The sequence below is a fragment of the Corythoichthys intestinalis genome, chromosome 6 (assembly GCF_030265065.1).
Source record: "Corythoichthys intestinalis isolate RoL2023-P3 chromosome 6, ASM3026506v1, whole genome shotgun sequence".
In the NCBI taxonomy this organism is placed as follows: domain Eukaryota; kingdom Metazoa; phylum Chordata; class Actinopteri; order Syngnathiformes; family Syngnathidae; genus Corythoichthys; species Corythoichthys intestinalis.
Window position 1 is genome coordinate 32,951,137 of NC_080400.1, and position 21,401 is coordinate 32,972,537.

Below are 21,401 nucleotides of genomic sequence, written 5' to 3' on the forward strand. Positions count from 1 at the left end.
GTTTGACAGCGCTAACGTGAATGCGCGACAATAATGAAGAAAGGAAAATGAAAGAAGCAGAAAGATCCTTTTGTGAGTTATGAATGCTCCTTCAGCTGTTTCAGCATCAGATTCTCAGTTCTCACGGTACCAGAATTCACTACGGTCCAGTTTCATGTAACTGATACACCTTCTTGATTGGTCTTCGTTTGTGTCGGGGGTTTTTGAAGACACTATTTTGACTTCTACTCACTTATGTTACGCGAGGGTGATGACTAATATTCTGTTACCCCCAAATCTTAAGCCCCACCCCCATTTAAATTATATAAACTTGTCATGGTTTATTTCATGATGTCTAGTTGGTGGTGATGCTAAAGGGCTGCAGATAAACGGGCTTTGTCTCACTCGTTGTCATGGAAATAAATGCTCAAGGCAATGCTCAGGGTCGTATAAATGTCCCTGCAGATTGCAAGGTTGGATTTCCATAAATCCCACTTTTCTAAGTGAAATCTCACATTTCGCTAAACTTTACAGTAAATCTCAGGAAAAGGGTATGACATTTTACATCTTAGTTTTTCGTAAATTCTGACGAATTTTAAACCATTAATTAAACAAGCCCTTGTGTGCTGTTAGAGGCTGCCCTCTACTGGCTAACTCCTTACCTACAGGCAACAATAATTCCACACTGCCATGTACTGGGAAATTCCTAACCGGTAAAAAGTTTCCCTCTAATTCCTGACTTTGAACTATCATTTTGCAATTTATTCATCAATCAGCCCTGATACAAAATATTTAAAAATCGTTTGAGTGTCATCCATCAATATGAGGGACTTTTGCAAGCTGAAGGACTGTCATGTCACTACTCAGGTTGTTGTTGTTGTACTTTCATTCATTCATCTTCTGAGCCACTTTTCCTCACAAGGATCCCTGTGATGCTGGAGCGTATCCCAGCCAACTATGGGGTATTTGTAGAATCGGTTGCCAGTCAATTGCAGGGCACAAGGAGACTGACAACTAAGAGTGTGACAATATCTCGATACGGCGATATATCACGATATTTTGCAACCCGATCGGTTATCGATATGCTCCCGCCAAGTCTCGATACTTTTATTTGACATATTGGCCATACAATGGAGTATGGATGCTGTAAACTGCTCAATGTTTGTTGAGCAATCCCTTGGCGGTCCACTAGGGGCGCTCAACAGTGGCGGTTAAGGTAAAGTGCGCACGAGTCGCCTAGAGAAGAAGAGCGGCCCCAAGTGGTTGAAAAAAATAAAAAAGCTTCGTGAGAACGGTGGAGGAAAAAGTGAGAAAAATATTGCTGAAAATCACACATGTGGACACACTTTGGATTTTACACCAACAATAAAGGAAGTAAGGTGAACAAGGACTTTGCTGTATGCAAGAATTGTCTAATAAAATAATGTTCGCTGGCAGCTGGTGACACCGGATTTCTATGGAGCATTACTTGAGGTAAGAAAGTTTTGCAATGTACTAGTAATTGATTTTTTAATTTAAATGTATTATTTTGATGACATTTGGTTTTGAATGACACAAAATCAACCAGGACCCTAAACTGGATGAAAATGAATAGCGAATAAGCATACATGAATTTACTGATTTATTTGATATTATTTGAGAACCACTTTCCATCTAGTTTACTACATAAACTGTTATGACTGCCATTTTGATACAATAAGCTATAAAAATGGTTTGAATAGCTTCCAAGATATATAAGGTGACATGCATGATAATTAATGTAGCCTACATATTATAAATAGGTAATTAGTGCATTTTTAATTTCTATACATTCAATTCATATTTTTTTAATTCACTCAAGACTTCCAACACACACAAAAAATCAGGATCTCAACTCAAAAGCTATTGAGTAGCTAATATTTTTTTACTTATTTTGTTGTTTTTAAGGTGAGAAAGAATGTAACTGACTGAGTCTGACATCTCAAATGCTGAAGCAGATGGTGGAAGTGCTCAAACCAATGCTTTTGACAACAAAGGTCATATACAAAGAAAAGACCCACCAATTTTATCATTGCCCCACTCCAAGCTCAACTGCTGACTGACACTTACAGCACTGTTAAAAATTTTCAAAAGATTTAAAATTTAAGAAATTAAGGGTGCCATTCATCATGATTTCTCCAAGAAATATCAGTGGTTGTGATTTGTTTCCTCTATACAGTATGTGCAGGTACACAATTATCAGTAGATTTATATTTTACAGCAATGTTGCACTGAAAAGGTTTCACTGTTTAATAAATGACTTAAACAGTATTTTTTCTATTTTGAAATATATATTTTTTCGTTTCAACAATTGTATCGTAGAATATCTGACCGATATATCGATATTTGCTGTATCGTGATATCGTGAGATAATCATTATCGTGAGCCTTGTATCGCGTATCGTATCGTATCGTGAGGTGCCTTGAGGTTCCCACTCCTACTGACAACCATTCATGCACACATTCATAATTAGGGACAATTTGGATTGCTCAATCAGCCTGTCATGCATGTGTTTGGGATGTGGGAGGAAACCGGAGTACCCGGAGAAAACACATACAGGCACGGGGGAGAAAACTCATGCAAAATCTACACAGGAAGGCTGTAGCCCCAGATTGAATCCTTGATCTCAGAACTGTGAGGCGGACGTGCTAACCAGTCTTCCACTTTGCCGCCTGTTGCTGTTCTTGTGGACACTAAATGAAGTCCTATTCCTCAGTCATTTGTGAACCAATTGTCTTGAAACTTTGTTGCTATTTAGCATGGGCCGGTATCTATTATTCCTCGAAGCCTGATTTTTTTCTTTATGTACCAGGGCTGATAACTTAATTGCGGAATTTTAGTTAGGAGTTAGCAGTAGAGGGCAGCGTTCTGCGGGTTCGGAATATGCCAGTAGAAGGCATGCTCAGATAGTACATGGATTTATGGTGCCTGTGTTGCCTGTAGTAGCACTCTTGTTTGTTTTGTAGTGTAGTGTTTGTGATGTACGACTTTTAAGAATGTTAAAATCTACTAATTAAATTACTTATTTTCTCTATTGCTTCTACCTGTTAGGAGTACAGGTTATCTGAAGCCTATGCTACATACATTTGGTGGATTGGCAGGTTCCAACATGCACCGGTGTTTTTGGAATGCAAAGGAGTACTTGTAAAAAAAACAGTGCAAGCATTTTACTTACTTTTGAGTTAGTAAAGTGTTCATGATTCCAGCAGTTTGTTCATGAAATTTTTTTTTTTATATTTGTAGTGTATAAATGTAGTCGGTCACCCTCCAAATTGGTTTCTTTCACTAAAGTCTGTATTGTACTCTGCACAAAATACATACAATGTGGAGTCTAAGACAGTTAACTAGCTCAAAAGTGCACAACTAAAGGATGAGTAACTCAAAGAGAGAATGCTGACTCAGGATTATCCTATCTGTTGACCAGAAAGGAATACACTAGCAACAGGAAATAGAGCTACATGGTATCCAGTTTCCTGTAAACAGCAGAGCAGAAATCAATACTTCTATTTTATATTTTCCAAAGCTTTACACCCCCCCATACTTTCATACCTTCGTCAAGATGTATGCTGTTTAGTTTTTTTCTGTAGTCGCCTCCCATCTGTGATCCTTTCTCAACAGTTCTTATTTATTTTCCTATGTTTCCTATGCTTTAAAACGTTTTTTTTTTTTTTTTTTTTTTTAGTTTCCCCCTGTACATTGGGTGGGTTTGGATCAAGTGATTTAATCATTGCTGTATGGTTCAAATATTTACTTATTTAATATGGTTATTTATTGGTAATTTGGGAATAAATCAATACACTTGACTTTGACTGATAAATTGAGTGACAAGATGTGACTCTCTGTGTTATGTGCATGCTGTGTATTGCAGGTTTACATTTGTCGACAGTGTGCAAGTAGACATGAATACATTATGCAAGCGAGATTTGAAGTGATTTTTAAAATGGCCACAAGGCTTTGTGATTGCAACAAAGCTAGTCCTGTGTCCTATTTAACACATAAAGAGAAAGAGAAAAGGTCTTGACAAATACTACAAGAGTGATATTTATGCTTGCGTAAGACAGCAAAAAATTGCCTCAGCTTTTTTACCCAACAATATATTATGTAATAAATATCAATATATTATATACAGTATATATCTTTTCCTTTCGGCTTTTGCCTTCATGGGTCGCCACAGCAAATCAGTTAACTCCATTTAACCCTGTCCTCTGCCTCCTCGGGTCTCACACCAACTACCTTCATGTCCTCTTTAACTACATCTATAATATTCACAACAACATGCGCACATGCACACACACACAAGATATAAATGTTTATTGAATATCGATCTTACAGTCTTGATAACAGAGAATTTGTTACAAAAGACAGGCTTTAATTTGTTATCATTATGCATATATGCACCGGCATCGTCACGAACGTGATCACACAAAACGCAACCACACATCGCATCCCCGCATTTCCTCCTTCTCCTGAGTCCTCACAAATAAAACATAAAATTTAGTTTTTTTTTTTGGCTCGTGCCTACAAATAAAACATAAAATTTCGGGGGTTTTCAGGCTCGGGCAAGCAAATCAAGTTAATTGATCAGGCTCGGGCCGCGTCGGGCTTTAATACCCGCGGGCCGGTCGGGTCGGGCTGGATTTTTTTAGGCCCGATCTAACTTCAGCGTCATGTAATGTTAGCATACCATTCACCTATTCAGCTTGTTGTGCTACACTCACCGGCCACTTTATTAGGTAGACCATGCTAGTAACTGGTTGGACCCCCTTTTGCCTTCAGAATTGCCTCAGTTCTTCGTGGCATAGATTCAACAAGGTGCTGGAAGCATTCCTCAGAGAGTTTGGTCCATATTGACAATTGACATGATGGCATCACACAGTTGGTGCAGATTTGTCGGCTGCACATCCATGATGCGAATCTCCCGTTCTACCACATCCCAAAGATGCTCTATTGGATTGAGATCTGGTGACTGTGGAGGCCATTTGAGTACAGTGAACTCATTGTCATGTTCAAGAAACCAGTCTGAGATGATTCCAGCTTTATGAAATGGCGCATTATCCTGCTGAAAGTAGCCATCAGAAGTTGGGTACATTGTGGTCATAAAGGGATGGACATGGTCAGCAACAATACTCAGGTAGGCTGTGGCGTTCCAACGATGCTCAATTGGTACCAAGGGGCCCAAAGAGTGCCAAGAAAATATTCCCCACACCATTACACCACCACCACCACCAGCCTGAACTGTTTGTACAAGGCAGGATGGATCCATGCTTCCATGTTGTTGACGCCAAATTCTGACCCTACCATCCAAATGTCGCAGCAGAAATCGAGACTCATCAGACCAGGCAACGTTTTTCCAATCTTCTATTGTCCAATTTCGATCAGCTTGTGCAAATTGTAGCCTCAGTTTCCTGTTCTTAGCTGAAAGGAGTGGCACCCGGCGTGGTCTTCTGTTGCTGTAGCCCATTTGCCGTTCGACGTTCTGTGCATTCAGAGGTGCTCTTCTGCCTACCTTGGTTGTAACGGGTGGTTATTTGAGTCACTGTTGCCTTTCTATCAGCTGAAACCAGTCTGGCTACTCTCCTCTGACCTCTGGCATCAACAAGGCATTTCCGCCCACAGAACTGCCGCTCACTGGATATTTTTTCTTTTTCGGACCATTCTCTGTAAACCCTAGAGATGGTTGTGCGTGAAAATCCCAGTAGATCATCAGTTTTTGAAATACTCAGACCAGCCCTTCTGGCACCAACAACCATGCCACGTTCAAAGTCACTCAAATCACCTTTCTTCCCTATACTGATGCTCGGTTTGAACTGCAGGAGATTGTCTTAAACCATGGCTACATGCCAAAATGCACTGAGTTGCCGCCATGTGATTGGCTGATTAGAAATTAAGTGTTAATGAGCAGTTGGACAGGTGTACCTAATAAAGTGGCCGGTGAGTGTATATTGTATTTTAAATTGCCTTTCAAGATGACATGTCTGTTCTTGATGTTGGATTCTATCAAAATCCGGTAATCATTTAGAATGTCTAAACTTTGTCAGAGACATGAAAGTGTAAGAGAGAAAGTTTGAAATGGATTTTTACTTAAAAAACTCCTAAATTGAGGTGCTCGTAAGTGAACGTACTACTGCTTAAATCTAGTAAAAAATTGAAAATCTTAGAATAAGTAGTGCTAAACAATATGGAATAATACTAAAACTAAACAGCTAATAGCAACTAGTTTTTTTACTTCAATATCTTTTTTGTTTTAACGCTAGGACTTATCCTCATTGCTTGTCCGGCTTGCAACTATGTACTGGATACAGTAAATAGTCATCAGCTTCATAGCTCTGAATACAGTAAATAGACATCAGCTTCATAGCTCAATTAATGTGGATTGTACAATACAAGTGATTCAGGCATGTGACTACTTTTATTTGTGTGAAATACAACAATGACCAGAAAAGACAATAAGAATCCAGAATGTGTTCAAGGTGGTACACAAATTATATATGACACCTCTTTGGGTAACTGAATGGATATGACGACCTTAACAGGATTATTTATATGGCATGTGGAACATTCTGGCATTGTTCGTTGTTGAATGTGAAGATGCAGAGAATGTTGCACAAACCTAGGATTGTTCCATTTGTCACGCGGTTATATTTTCTCACATCAAAAAGTCCTCTATTGTATGTAAAACGGAAACAGTTTTTAAAATTAGGCATATGATAAATGATCATTTTCCCTACCTTGGTGGTGTCATCATGGGAGCGTTGATAGCGTTTCCAGCGGCAACCGTAGATCCCGGTGATACAAGACAAACACAGCTGGCGCTCATAGACTTGCAGGGGTTGGTGTTTGACCATGCTCCTTCTGTCAGTCCTGCTTCTCCAACTCAAACATCTCAAGGACTGGAAGGACCCTATAATATTATGTTAGAAAAACATGTCAACGTGTGACACTAATGCAGATGTTTTGGAATGAAAAGATAAAATAAGAAATGGCCAAATGGTCAATACTAAGCAAGGAAATTACTGTACAACTGATCGCACCTGACAATCTTAAAATAAACAGAGGCAAAAAAGGTGTCCAGGCCAAATCTATGTACAGTATGGCCAGGTTCCAAATATTCAAGCCAGATAATACACACAGTGCTAGAAGCTTTGGAAATGAGTCCACACCGTATACTGACATTATGTGAATCTGTGCATCTTACAGGCATTCTCTGTAACCTTTTCACAAGTGAGAAACATCAGCAGCACAGGCCTTGTAACTAACAAGTGCCAATATTTCATGTTAAATACAGTATATCAGGTCCCAAGTTGAGATGATGCTGATTCAGCATTGCAACCATGCAATGTGCTGCAATAACGATATGCCTTGCACAGGTTTACTTGTTACAGTCTGCCACTGTAAAATTCTAAAGCCAATCTGTGCATTTTGGGGAAAATTAAGAATAAAAATACACAGCATTTTTTTGGTCTGTATATAAATTACATGTGTTCAATCATGCGAAGCCACTGGTAAAACACCTTGATATTTGGACAGGCTAATAAGGGGCACAAGTCACAGTTGATGTTTAGGAACAGTGTGATAACATTCCTGCTGTAATCGCACTGTCTAAATCTCTAGGCAGCTGCTTATTAGCATCTGCTGCAGTGGCTGTGTTTCCTGTTATTAGGGCAACTGTTCTGGTGAGGGCGGGTCGGTCCCAAGGGTGTAATAAACCTAGCCCACCCCAAGCACGACCACACAAGTTTTTTGACACACTACAACAGTGGTTACACTTTTAAAGTTTTTCACAGCGATCCAACTGCGTGTTATTCAATGGACTGAAAAATGAATTAAAAGGCGCGTCCAGTGTATAGGGTCTTGAAAGATGCTCCAAAGGAGTGCTAATAATCATGATTTCACCTGAATTTAAATCACATAGCCAATTGAACACAATAGCCTGGACACTCTTTCACTACTGTAGCTACTACGACTGGCTGATATTTCTGCTGAAAAAAAAATTACATAATTGTTTGTTTAGAAGGTTGTAGTTCTTATAATTCAAAAGTCAAAATTGAACAGAAAGGGTGGAGTAGTTTTTGCGGCCACGCAGGGAAAGCCATCTTGACATAAGCGTCAAGGGAGTACAGCCCTTTTAATTTCAACTCATTGCAGACCACAAACACAGCAGTGTCCTCCACCCTCTCCCTTGCCTTTTTAGAAGAGTTGCAATTAATCAGTATGACCCGGCAGGAATTAAGCTATGTTAAGTTTGGCATATTGTTTAACCCTGACAAGAATAAAAATCTTTTCTGTTTACTTTTTTAAATGTACTGTATTACAAACAATCAGAAAAAAATTGTCATGGGTCTGACATGAGCATCTCCAAATAAACTGTAAGCAACACTGCAAGCAGGGGTAATACAGTATATTGAAATATTGAATATTCAAACAATGTGATCTTGACATTGTTGCTATAACAAGTTCAAAATGAATTACAACTATCCAGCTCCTTCTGTTGGCTAACTCACAACCTACAGGCAACAATAAGTCCACAATTCATTAATGTGCTGTGATTTCTGGATTATAAGGCGCACCTGACTATAAACTGCACCTAACAAATTTTACGACTCTCTTATAGATTCCAAGCAGCTCGAATTCCGTCACATAATTTGCATACATGTTACACATGCTCGATTCAGCAAGTGAGACTACGTGTTTAATCAAAGAATGACCACTCACCAAGTATAATCCGGAGAGACGACGCCAAGTGAATTTGCATTAATTTTCACAGGCCTGGTCATTATTCATGAGACTACTTAAAGAAATGGTGATTTGTCCAAAAAAAAGTCTATTAATGGGTCCATCGTATTCGTTGAATACGCTAAAAGAAACCTATAACATAAAATATAACATATATGCATCTAAAATAATCCTAAACGATTTCATTAGCAATATCAATACTCATTTCGGTCAGTAGTCCACCAATCAGTGTTTTTTTCGGAATAATTTGAATTTCGTGGGCCGTAGGGCCAATCTGACTACTGATTTCACACAAAAGTACATACCTCCACATTCTATGGTGGTATGTTTGTGTTGCTACGCCTAACGGAAGTGGTTGTTCCAAATTACTTCCCGAAATGCACCTGACAACTACAGCCAATCAGCGTATTTTGAGATAGGATGGTCCCATCGGTCCCAAACCACTCTTATTCTACTCAGTATCAAAAGGCCTTTCCATAGAGTACCTCAACTACAGTGGGGCAAATTTTAGTCAACCACTAATTGTGCAAGTTCTCCCACTTGAAAATATTAGCGAGGCCTGTAATTGTCAACATGGGTAAACCACAACCATGAGAAACAGAATGTGGAAAAAAAAAGAAAACAGAAAATCACATTGTTTGATTTTTAAAGAATTTATTTACAAATCATGGTGGAAAATAATTATTTGGTCAATACCAAAAGTTCATCTCAATACTTTGTTATGTACCCTTTGTTGGCAATAACGGAGGCCAAACGTTTTCTGTAACTCTTCACAAGCTTTTCACACACTGTTGCTGGTATTTTGGCCCATTCCTCAATGCAGATCTCCTCTAGCACAAGAAGTCCCAGCGAATTCTGGATCATGAGGATTTGCCATTGGGAAAGGCCAAATTGGCCTCTGCTGGGCATTCTAGTGCTAGAACAGTGATGTTATGGGGCTGTCGTTGGGCAAGATGGACTTTCAACTCCCTCCACATATTTTCTATGGAGTTGAGATCTGTAGACTGGCTAAGTAACTCCAGGACCTTGAAATGCTTCTTACGAAGCCACTCCTTTGTTGCCCTGGCTGTGTGTTTGGGATCATTGTCATGCTGAAAGACCCAGCCAAAACTCAAAATCTCTCGATACATGGCCCCATTTATTTTTTTTCCTTTACAAAGATCAGTCGTCCTGGTCCCTTTGCAGAAAAACAGCCCAAAGCATGATGTTTCCACCCCCATGCTTCACAGAGGGTATGGTGTTCTTCGGATGCAATTCAGTATTGTTTCTCCTCCAAACACGAGAACTTGTGTTTCTACCAAAAAGTTCTATTTTGGTTTCATCTGACCATAACACATTCTCCCATTCCTCTTCTGGATCATCCAAATGCTCTCCAGCGAACCGCAGACGGGCCTTGACGTGTACTTTCTTCAGCAGGGGGACACGTCTGGCAATGCAGGATTTGAGTCCCTGACAGCGCATTGTGTTACTGATAGTAGCCTTTGTTACTGTGGTTCCAGCTTTCTGTAGATCACAGGTGTCAAACCGATTCCAGAAAGGGCCAAGTGGGTGCTGGATTTTGTTCCAACCGATAACGCGCAGAGAGTTTAACCAATGAATCTCCTGCTGAAACAAGGAGCACCTGACAAAGTTTAACTGATTACACATGTAAAAGATCTAATTGGTGAATAGGTGTCCTCTTCATTGGTTGGAAAGCAAACCTGCACCCACTTGGCCCTTTCTGGAATTGGTTTGACACCTGTGCTGTAGATCATTCACTAGGTCACCCCGTGTGGTTCTGGGATTTTTGCTCACCGTTCTTATTATCATTTTGACACCCCGGGGTGAGATCTTGCATGGAGCCCCCGCTCGAGGGAGATTATCAGTGGTCCTGTATGTCTTCCATTTTCTAATAATTGGTCCCACAGTTGATTTCTTTACACCAAGTGTTTTACCTACTGCAGATTCAGTCTTCCCAGCCTGTTGCAGGTCTACAATTTTGTCTCTGGTGTCCTTCGACAGCTCTTTGGTCTTGGCCATAGTGGAGTTTGGAGTGTGACTGACTGAGATTGTGGACAGCTGTCTTTTATCCCGATAATGAGTTAAAACAGGTGCCATTATTAATACAGGTAACGGGTGGAGCCTCGTTAGACCTCATTAGAAGAAGTTAGACCTCTTTGACAGCCAGAAATATCGCTTGTTTGTAGGTGATCAAGTACTTATTTTCTATTCTAATTTGGAAATAAATTCTTTAAAAATCAAACAATGTGATTTTTTTTTTTTTTCACGTTCTGTCTCTCATGGTTGAGGTATACGCCTGTTGACAATTACAGACCTCTAATCTTTTCAAGTATAACTTGCACAATTGGTGGTTGACTAAATACTTATTTGCCCCACTGGATGTCTAGGAAGTTAACAAATCCAAGTGAAACGGAGGATTGTGCTAAAATTCCTCTTACATAGTATGAGATCCAACCGTCCTTATGTAATTACACCAATCTAATTATAAACTTGTTAATATTTGGGACAACAAAAGAGATACTCTGCCCTTGCTGTCTGGACTAGCTGAACACTTTCTGTTTGTGCATGTTTTCTCCACCCCATCTGAGAGGGTGTTCTCCACTGCTGGAGACACCATAAGTCCAGAAAGATCACGTATCCTACCTGAAAAAGCAGTCATGCTTATTTTTCTGCAAAAGAATTGTTAGTTTTGCACATTTGCATTTCGCACTGTTCTGTTGTATTCGACAGCATTTAAAAAAAATAATAATAATATTTTTGAGTGCTATATGTCCTTTTAAAAAGGATGATTTTTTAAAAATTTCTATTAGAAAAATGTTTCAGCAAAATGTTACACATTCTTGTCTATTTGTCACAGTTACATATTGCCACAGTTAACATCGAGGCTTTGGGCCTCTTTTGACCTTGTGGTGAGCTTGTAAAGTCGAGGCTTTGGGTCTCTTTTGACCTTGTTGTGAGCTCGAAAAGTTTTGACTTTTAATTAAACAAACTAGATGTCAATCAAAATGTTTGTTCTTCTTTTCCCCCAAATTAGAATCGATAAGAGAATCGAATCATTAAACAATATCGATAATGGAATCGGAATCGTAAAACTCCTATAAATTCCCATCACTAGGCATTGGACCATAAACTGTAGAAATACTGTAGATTAGAAAAAGGGCTCAGAGGATCGATGTGTAAACATCCCTAAAAAGGGCTCAGAGGATCGATGTGTAAACATCCCTAAAATATACCTACACAATGTCATTGTGATCCATCAAAGAGTAACAGAGGGGTAGCAATTTTTATTCCGCAATTAATACATATTATGGCTAATTGTATTATGATGCCCCACTGGATGTTTTGATAATGATAATGCTCACATAACAAATCCCAAGCATCTTAGTCTGGAGACATCAAATGTTCAATAAGCATAACTGCTATGCTAAGATGTGACCGGCCCTTGTACAAAGGCAGAGGACATTCACTTTGAAGGCAACATGCATATTGGGCCAAAACCGATAATGAAAACTGAAAAGGCTTTTGTCGGCCGGTATTTTCGGCTCCTCAATAATATCGGACAACTCTAGTGTTAAAAAAAAAAAAAAAAAAAAAAAAAACCCTAAACAAAACAACAAACAAACGTACTTTGCTGGGACTATCGCGCATTACTCTGGGGATGTTTGAACAATATATCGTGCAGGCTTACTCAACATGATATAGACAAGACTGCCAAAGATTCATAAGATTATCTTTCATGTAATAATCAATGAAGTGTATTGGATGAATTAAAAAAGAAAGCAGTACAGTAGTACAGTACAGCAGAAGAAGGATTTTCATTTTGATTTCTCTTTTATTTATATTTGCATGTGTTTGAATACAACACTGAAACTGAAAACGTGAAAAAAAAAAGTGTTTCGCTGACCTTGACAAATAACTAAATACCAAATGTGTGACAAATCTGATTAAGCACTGAGACGGTGAACATTGATTTCTTGGTGAAGAATGGATTCAATTTTGATTTGACAAGAATAAAAATTAGCTGTTAAGCAGAGGCATGATAGCATAATGTATTTTCAGAGCGCTTTCCCACACTTCCAATGGTTTTACTTGAGACAATATGCATTCATTCATTCATTCAGTCATCTTCTGAACCGCTTATCCTCACAAGGGGTCAGGCAGATCTGTGGATTGTTTTTGAGGATGTCACATCCATCTACAAAACAAAAGCCACCCGGGTTGGAGCAGGTGCCATATGATAGAAACATAGAAAGTTAGGTAATTGGTTGATAACTATCTCTTTTCACATTAGAAATCAAGTGATTAAACCAGGAAAATAAAGCCTAGTGGTCTTCTGCCCCTGGATTTGCTGAACTTGTGAGAGAGAGTTCTCACCTTCTTTTCTGCTGCTTCATTTCCTCTCTTCCAGAAAGTCACATTTAGGAAATGCTTCAGCAATTTCCCTGCGAACAGGGGTCTGCTTTTGACCAGGATGGTGTGAGTAAAACAAGTGGAAGAAAACTAATTCTAAATTAGAGGTTTCAATCAACAACAAAACCTGCTTAGAGAAATGTAATACCAACATACCAAGATTGCAATTTTTAAAAATTTTTTTAGATTGTTTAATTTTTAAAGCATTACCTTTTTGGTTAGTAAAAGAAAATAGCTGCTACCAGTTACTTACTAAAATACTTTTATAACAGTTAAATCTGCCAACCATGTAGATGTACAGTACATGAATTGCACCTACTTCTTGGTCAGTTAATTTTTCTACCAAGCAGTGTGCTTCAGTTCAGCTCGAAATACCCTTCTTGGCATTTTCTATCATTAAAAAAAGCTCCATTTCCAGCACAGACATTCAAACGCTTTAGTATTTTTGAGTAGTGGGGTACAAAAAAAACACTGCTTTTCTACAGGTTAGATTTTAAGTGCATGTGACACGAAAAAGCATGTTTATTTCATAATACACGCGGTATTTTATGCTCCTGAATGATATGGACCGCTTGGATGTGTGTGGAAGCGATCGCTATATTTATTTAGTTTTTTGAATCCCGCGCCATGAAAATGAGTGACTTCCGGCTTCGGTCTTGCATTGAGGAGGAGGGCGCTGTGACATGTATGGGTGAAGGCGTCCTCTTCACTAAACAGCAGTACTGTTGTGTATGAGGACTAAGGATTCAGCTGATTTTGCGGATTAATACGTTTATTTTTCACATCACGCCAGCCAAACGGCTGCAGAAAAATCTTGCTTTATGAGGAGGAGGCGTGTGCGCCTTTTTGGAGTTTCAAAAGGTTCCCATTCACAGTGGATATTGGCCAAGCCCTACTACTGTGGGACCATTGGACTTACGAGGAAGTGAGTAAACATCTTGTTTTGTATTATGTCAAATATTAATACAGTGATTACAAAGTAAACACTACAAACTTTGTTTAAATAAAGGACTACTTACGTTTGATCATTGATAGGCATGTAAAAAGCTCTCCTCGTGCACATTAGCTGCACAACAACTGCAGCCGCCCTCCCTCCTCCAGGGAACGAACTGTAAATTCCTCTACGCCGGGCGGTTTGCTGATCCGCGAAGACAATCGACAACCCAGTCGTCATGTCAAATAACCTGGGCTAGTTATGTGTGATTTTCCGCTTCGAAGACTTTGAAACATCACTCGGTTCGGGTTAGCATGTCGGCTAGCTGTCACGCCTCTTGGTTTGTTTACATTCTCCGAAGCCGGGAAGGGAAATGACATATGTCCGTTTTAGTTCTCATAAAATATCATTCAGGAGGTGCGACAGTAAAGGTGAAGTCGACAGTTTTGACCATTATGGAGTAATTTTACCATGTCGTCCTGGATAACTGCATTTTTATTATTTCATATTCCATTTAGCACAAGACTGTTACTTGTCATGACCATGTCATTTAATTAGCAATTGGTGAAAATACTTGGATAAAAAGAATCTCCTGTAAAAATATTGAAGTAAAGAGACAGAAACAATGACATTTTGCAGCTCTCTTCGTCGCGTTTTGCTCGTTGTGAATAGTTCCCCCTCGACGGGCTGACTAGTCCTTCTCAAGCCATTTATTTAGCTATTGGGGAAAAATACTTGGATAAAAAGAATGTCCTGTAAAAACACTGTAGTAGAGAGACTGAAAGAATGACATTTTGCAGCTCTCTTTGTCGCGTTTTCCTCGTTCTGAATAATTCCCCCTCAATGGGCTGAGTAGTAAAACCGATCAGCCCAGTCACCCGCTGATGTCATCCACCTGTTGGGGACGCTAGAGCCCTATAATGGTAGGCGTGGCTAACCGGCAGATTAAAAGACTAATTTCTCGTCATCTGCGCTTTGCTAAATTGTTGTATATAGTCGAATCGTCTCAAAATATGATTCTAATTCACATAATAATGCTATTTAAGACTTTTTTTCTCCTGTCGTATGGTCTTTAAATCATAAGAGTTGAATGGGAAGCAGAAAAACAAAACGTGTGATTTGAATACAACATTGGATTACAATGAAGAAAACATTTGTGTGTCATTGTTCATGCATTTGAAGCTACTCGTCACAATTCAATAATTTATAGGACTATCACATTAGATTTAAAATTCAATTATCTTTCATTTTCTTTTCAGGGGATTCTTACACATACACACAAACGCACACACATAAGAAAATATCATAGTTTTTGAGCTGTACTGAAAACGAAACTGAAGTACGTCCTGACTTTGGCGTTTGCATGAAGGTAAACAGAACAGTCCATGCAATCCCTTCCTAACATTACTTTGTGCTCTAATAAAAGTATTTTGTAGAGTTTGCATGAAATGTTTTTGAAATGGATGGAACACAAGATACAACAGCAGTGGGTGACAAAATCAATCAAAAATCTTGCCCTGCACATTTTGCTAAAACAGCAACAATAAGGTGCAAGAGAATAAGTTGTATATTTCCTGGTGACCAGATCAGGGTTTAATGCTCCTGCTACCCAAAGTCAGCTGCGATCCAACCGACCCACAACCCTAGGTAGGATAAGCTCCAGAGAGCGTGATGTTCAAGTGATCACAGGCGCTTTGGTGAGATGTGAAATTGGAGATCAAATGAAGAAATGAAACAGCACGGCTGGCGGCTTAACTGAGCCAGGAGGCATCAGAAAGTGACTAAGAGGGAGTTGATTTGTGGCACATGAGTGATAAAGCCCATTGTAACAACAAGCTATGACAGTCATTGCATCAGAGCTGTTAAAGTCTGTTCAGCACTGAGAGATTGCCAGCACTTACTCTTTGCAATATTGAGAATGAAAAGAGTGTTCATCGGAAAAGATTGATAGACAGACAATTGGCGTACTCCATTATTGACTGTACAGCACATTTCAGTCATTGTGCTGGCAAACCAACTCTAAGTAAATTATTTTTTTCCACTCACCTGTCTACTGCATCAACAAGATGGTTATAATGTACTCATCTGATGACATAATCTCTGCTAGGGCATCACCTAATTGGTATAAAATAAAGCCTTTATACAATCATGCGTATTAGATGTGTGGAGTTGACAAATTGCCACCTTCATACAATATGTGGTTATGTCCCTCGAAAGGCAGATAGGTGATTAACAGGTGATGGTGGTGTCTACGGCATATGCTGCCACTAGCCCAGGGATGTGCAAACCTGTCCTCAAGCTCTGCAGTGGGTCCTCCTGATCTTTGTTACAACTGATCCAGCACAGGCAGTTAAACCAATGACAGTTCTAGGGAAACAAGAACCATCTGACTGCAATCAACTGATTGCAGTTGTAAGACACCAGATTGGTGAAAAGGTGTCCTCTTAATGGGCTGCAACGAAATCCAGCACCCGCTGCGGCCCTTTGTGGAATAGTTTTCCCACCCCCTGCTCTAGTCTAACTGGCTATGTAGTGGTATGAAAAAGTATCTGAACCTTTTGGAATTTCTCCCATTCCTGCATAAAATCACCATCAAATGTGATCCGATCTTTGTCAAAATCACACAGATGAAAAAACTGTCTGCTTTAAGTAAAACCACCCAAACATTTATAGGTTTTCATATTTTAATGAGAATAGTATACAAACAATGACAGAAGGGGGGAAAATAAGTAAGTGAACCATGATATTTAATATTTGGTGGGCCTCCTGTTGCAGCAGATCAGTCTGGCACATCGATCAGGACTAATCTTGGCCCATTCTTCTCTACAAAACTGCTGTAGTCCAGTCAGATTCCTGGGATGTCTGACATGAATCGCTGTCTTTAGGTCGTGCCACAGCATCTTAATGGGGTTCAAGTCTGGACTTTGACTTGGCCACTCCAGAACGTGTATTTTGTTCTTCTGAAACCGTTCTGAAGTCCATTTACTTCTGTGTTTTGGATCATTGTCTTATTGCAGCATCCATCCATCCTTTCTTTTTTTTTTTTTTTTTTATTAGCTTCAGTTGTTTGACAGATGGCCTCAGGTTTTCATGCAAAACATCCTGATAAACTTTTGAATTCATTCTTCCATGAATGCAAGTTGTCCAGGACCTGAAGCAGCAAAAAAGCCCCAAATCATAATGCTCCCTCCACCAAGTTTCACGGTGGGGATGAGGGTTTGATGTTGAGGAGCTGTTCCATTTTTCCTCCACACATGACGTTGTGTGTTACTCCCAAACAATTCAACTTTGGTTTCATCAGTCAACAAAATGTTTTGCCAAAACTTCTGTGGAGTGTCCAAGTACCTTTTGCGAACATTTAACGAGGAACAATGTTTTTTTTAGACAGCAGTGGCTTTCTCCGTGGAGTCCTGCCACGAATACCATTCTTGGCCATAGTTTTAGATATAGTTGATGTGTGCACAGAGATATTGGACTGTGCCAGTGATTTCTGTAAGTCTTTAGCAGACACTCTATGGCAGTGGTTCTTAACCTTGTTGGTGCAACCGAACCCCACCAGTTTCATATGCACATTCACCGAACCCTACTTTAGTGTTAAATAAAATATGATTTTTTTTCTTTTCAAATTTAAGACATACAGTTTTTCTGCTGGTGCACAAAATGAACCGTGCTACGAATTTGACTCTGTTCACCTTGAATTCAGCGAATGTTGTGTTCTTATGTTTCCCCTCTATATGCAGCTTCTTGAAGTGTTCCTTTAGTTTTGCCGGTGCGAGGCTAGAGTTTCTCTACTTGGCATTGCAAATCATGCAACTAGAATGCTGACTCCCATCCTGTTCCGTGATACATGAGAATCCATATTGTATATATTTGTCCGACTACTTTGTTTTTGCTCGACATAGTTAGTATGAATTAAAATATGAAGAGAGTACTGTATTGGCCCAAATATAAGACGGCTCTGATTATAAGACCACCCCCTTTTTTTCAAGATTCAAGTTTGAAAAAAGACTTTTTTAACACCAAATTAATTTTTACACAGAAAATAATTACAGTACATCCGAAACAAATGATTATAACAATATATTTGAGAGAAAAAGCATGTTATTTTGCCTCATTCAAATCTTGATATCTGAACATTTAAATATGTAAACTAAAGTGCAATCACATTCGTAAATGACTGGCTTCTGGTTTTGAAATGTAAATAAACCAACCTATTGTGATAAAACAACAAAATTGCAATAACTGCCTTAACCATCAAAGTGAAGTCTAACTGTAACTGTAGTCCTGAAACAAATCTGAATAAGGAAAAACATTGCAATAAAATAATGCAAACTGGTTAAACTTGAGAGTAGCTGAGATTTGTCATGACAGAACATCGCTTCAATGATATCCGGCGCCATATAGTGTCGTGAATGGGTATAACGTCTACACCGCAAATATAAGACGACCCCCTCTTTTTCAGTCTAATTTCAATGCAAAAAACACCATCTTATATTCGGGCCAATACGGTAATTTTACGACGTACTACGATGACTTTCAGACATTGCATCACTCCTAAGTGCACTAAATTCTTCGCAGCACTGATTGGCCAAGCAATGTCACGTGATCATTTGCAGCCAGTGATGGTCAAGCGGGGCATGCCATCGCGTATACACATGATGAGTTGGTGTGTCTTGACCTCAGCGGCAGACTCCACCAAACCACTTAGACCAGGGCGGGCAAACCGGTCCTCGAGGGCCGCAGTAGGTCCTGGTCTTTGTTCCAACTGATCCAGCACAGAGCTTTTAACCAATGAGGTTTCAATGGAAACAAGAAGCACCTGACTGCAATCAACTGATTGCACTTATAACATACCAGATTGGTGAAAAGATGTCCTCTTGATGGGTTGCAGCAAAAACCTGCACCCACAGCGGCCCTTTGTGGAGTAGTTTGCCCAACCCTGCCTTAGACCGACTCACCGAACCCCTAGGGTTCGACTGAACCCAGGTTAAGAACCACTGCTCTAGGTTTTTTTTTTTTTTTTTTACCTCTCTGAGTATTCCGCGCTGAACTCTTGGCGTCATGTTTGGTGAATGGCCACTCCTTGGGAGAGGAGCAACAGTGCAAAACTCTCTCCATTTGTAGACAACTTCTCTGACTGTCGATTGGTGAACATCCAGACTTTTAGAGATAGTTTTGTATCCTTTCCCACCATTATACAAATCAACAATCCTCGATCGCAGGTCTTCAGACAGCTCTTTTGACAGAGACATGATGCACATCACAAAATGCTTCTCATCAAGACATTGTGAGAGGACAAGGTGTGTGTTTTATAGTGGGCAGGTCAGCTTTAAACCACTCATCAGTGACTGTATGACTCATCAGTCACCTGACATAAAACTTTGGTAAAAGTTGGTTTCAATTGCTCTTTAAGTCTCCTAGACAGAAGGTTCACTGACTTATTCTTCCCTCTTCTGTCATTGTTTGAATTCTATCCTCATTAAAATATGAAAACTTAAAAATGTTTGGGTGGTTTTAGTTAGACAGTGTTTATTCATCTGTGTGATTTTGACAAAGATCAGATCACATTTGATGGTGATTTCATGCAGAAATGTGAGAAATTCCAAAAGGTTCAGATACTATTCAATACCACAGTAGTTTGCTTTGCTACGACAAGAAAAATAAGTGGATGGATATATTCTACAGATCTTCAAGCACAATCATGAATATTTACAGATCAATAGTTCCTGGCCGACAGACTGCTAGCATCAATCATTCCTACAGGTTCGTGTGGTGAAGACCTTGACAAAGTGCTACCACAAAGCACTCTCAGTTTGCGGAGTCAGCTTTACCACTTCGCAAAACCATACAAAGTAAAAACACTTTCTGAGAAAATTACAAGTCCACAGTTGGTTGTAAAATAAAGCTGAAAGAATCAACATGAGAAATCTATTTTGCCTTGAAGCTGAATGCCCCTAAAGGAGGACCTGTTCTAGAGACCAACCAAAGTTTGAATTGGTTCATATCAACAAATCTACTTTTTATGTTTGTTTGAACACACTTAACAACAACAACGACAAACAATATTTGACTGAGTGGTGATGCTGCCATTCATTGCTAGTAAAAGAATCACCAATTACAAAACAGACATTTTTAAAACCGTCCAGCAGTCTGATATAATATAATTAGTGGAGGAGGGGGTTGAACCAAATCAGAACAACTCGACAATGTAAAAGCTCATCAGTCTTAAAATGTAGGTGACGGATTATCCACAAAACAATTTATTCAGAATCCATTATGCACCACATAATTTAAATGAAGCTTAAATTTAAATCACTAAAATGTGCAGACTAACAAATTTGATATATACCTATTGAACCATGAAAAGTAACATGTGGGGGAAGACATGCAAAAATATCACTCTCATTTTTCATCTCGAGATAAAAATAGTTTCCACCACACATGATGGTGCTTCCTCCATTGGCTAGAGGAAGTGCTGGTTTCAGGGCTGCATAGATTCAATGGTAGAGTGGATGCAGCACTGAAAACACTTGACAAAGCAATGTCGACAGTCGGCTTCTCACATGCACGGCAAAGCTGAAAGAGATGCTGGACCAGAGGAGGAGATGCGTGTGAGATTAGAGCAGAGTTTACTAATCTAAGACATGGGAAATAAACAAAAAGAAGTTATCATTATCACGTCATTCTAATTCATTCAGCAAATCACAGCCAATATGAGCTTGTTTGTAAAGGTTTTGTAGGCATGCAGTACAGTTAAAGAAGAATGAGTATAAAATCACAGCTCATTCAGGCCTTTTATGAACATATTTTCATTTCTTCAGCTGCTCTCCTCTGGATTTAATGTGCCCTCCACTGATTATTAATGCCAAATAAAGGCATATCATCCTCTACCATTAAACGGCCTATGTCAACTATGCAACAAACACTATATGCGCTCACAAAGTTTTGCAAATTACATAATGCCAGAAAATGTACACTTTACATAGAGACAGAGTATCGGTGTGTGAAAACACTTGGTATTTTCATTTGTCTTTTGTAGAAGCCTTCATTTGACTGACTAGCTGCAATTGAAAATCCATAAACCCAGTGAGCTATTGAGAACCAGTTTGCTTTTAAGGTGCCCCACACAATATAGAAATATTGTTAAAAAAATACAGTGAATGATACCTCTACATACGAAGTTAATTAGTTCCATGACCTTGTTCTTAAGTCGAAATGGTCGTACTGTACGTCGAGCAGGATTTTCCCATACGAATACATTATAGATCCATTAATTCATTCCACAGCCTGAAAACCTACACTAAATCCTTGATAAATGCTGCTGGTA

General features: G+C 39.2%; 1 protein-coding gene across 5 annotated transcripts in view; it reads right to left on the reverse strand.

Annotated features, from left to right (window-relative positions):
- The window catches only part of gdpd5b (glycerophosphodiester phosphodiesterase domain containing 5b), a 75,940-nt gene that overhangs the window by 46,024 nt on the left and 8,515 nt on the right, over positions 1–21,401 (reverse strand). For all 5 annotated transcript variants that reach the window (XR_009063446.1, XR_009063447.1, XM_057838573.1 and 2 more), the window contains one exon: positions 6,726–6,898. Coding sequence is in view for 3 of the 5 variants with exons in the window: in XM_057838573.1 (XP_057694556.1) it covers positions 6,726–6,842 (117 nt within the window). In the remaining 2 variants the exon portion in view is untranslated. The remainder of the gene's footprint in view (positions 1–6,725; positions 6,899–21,401) is intronic.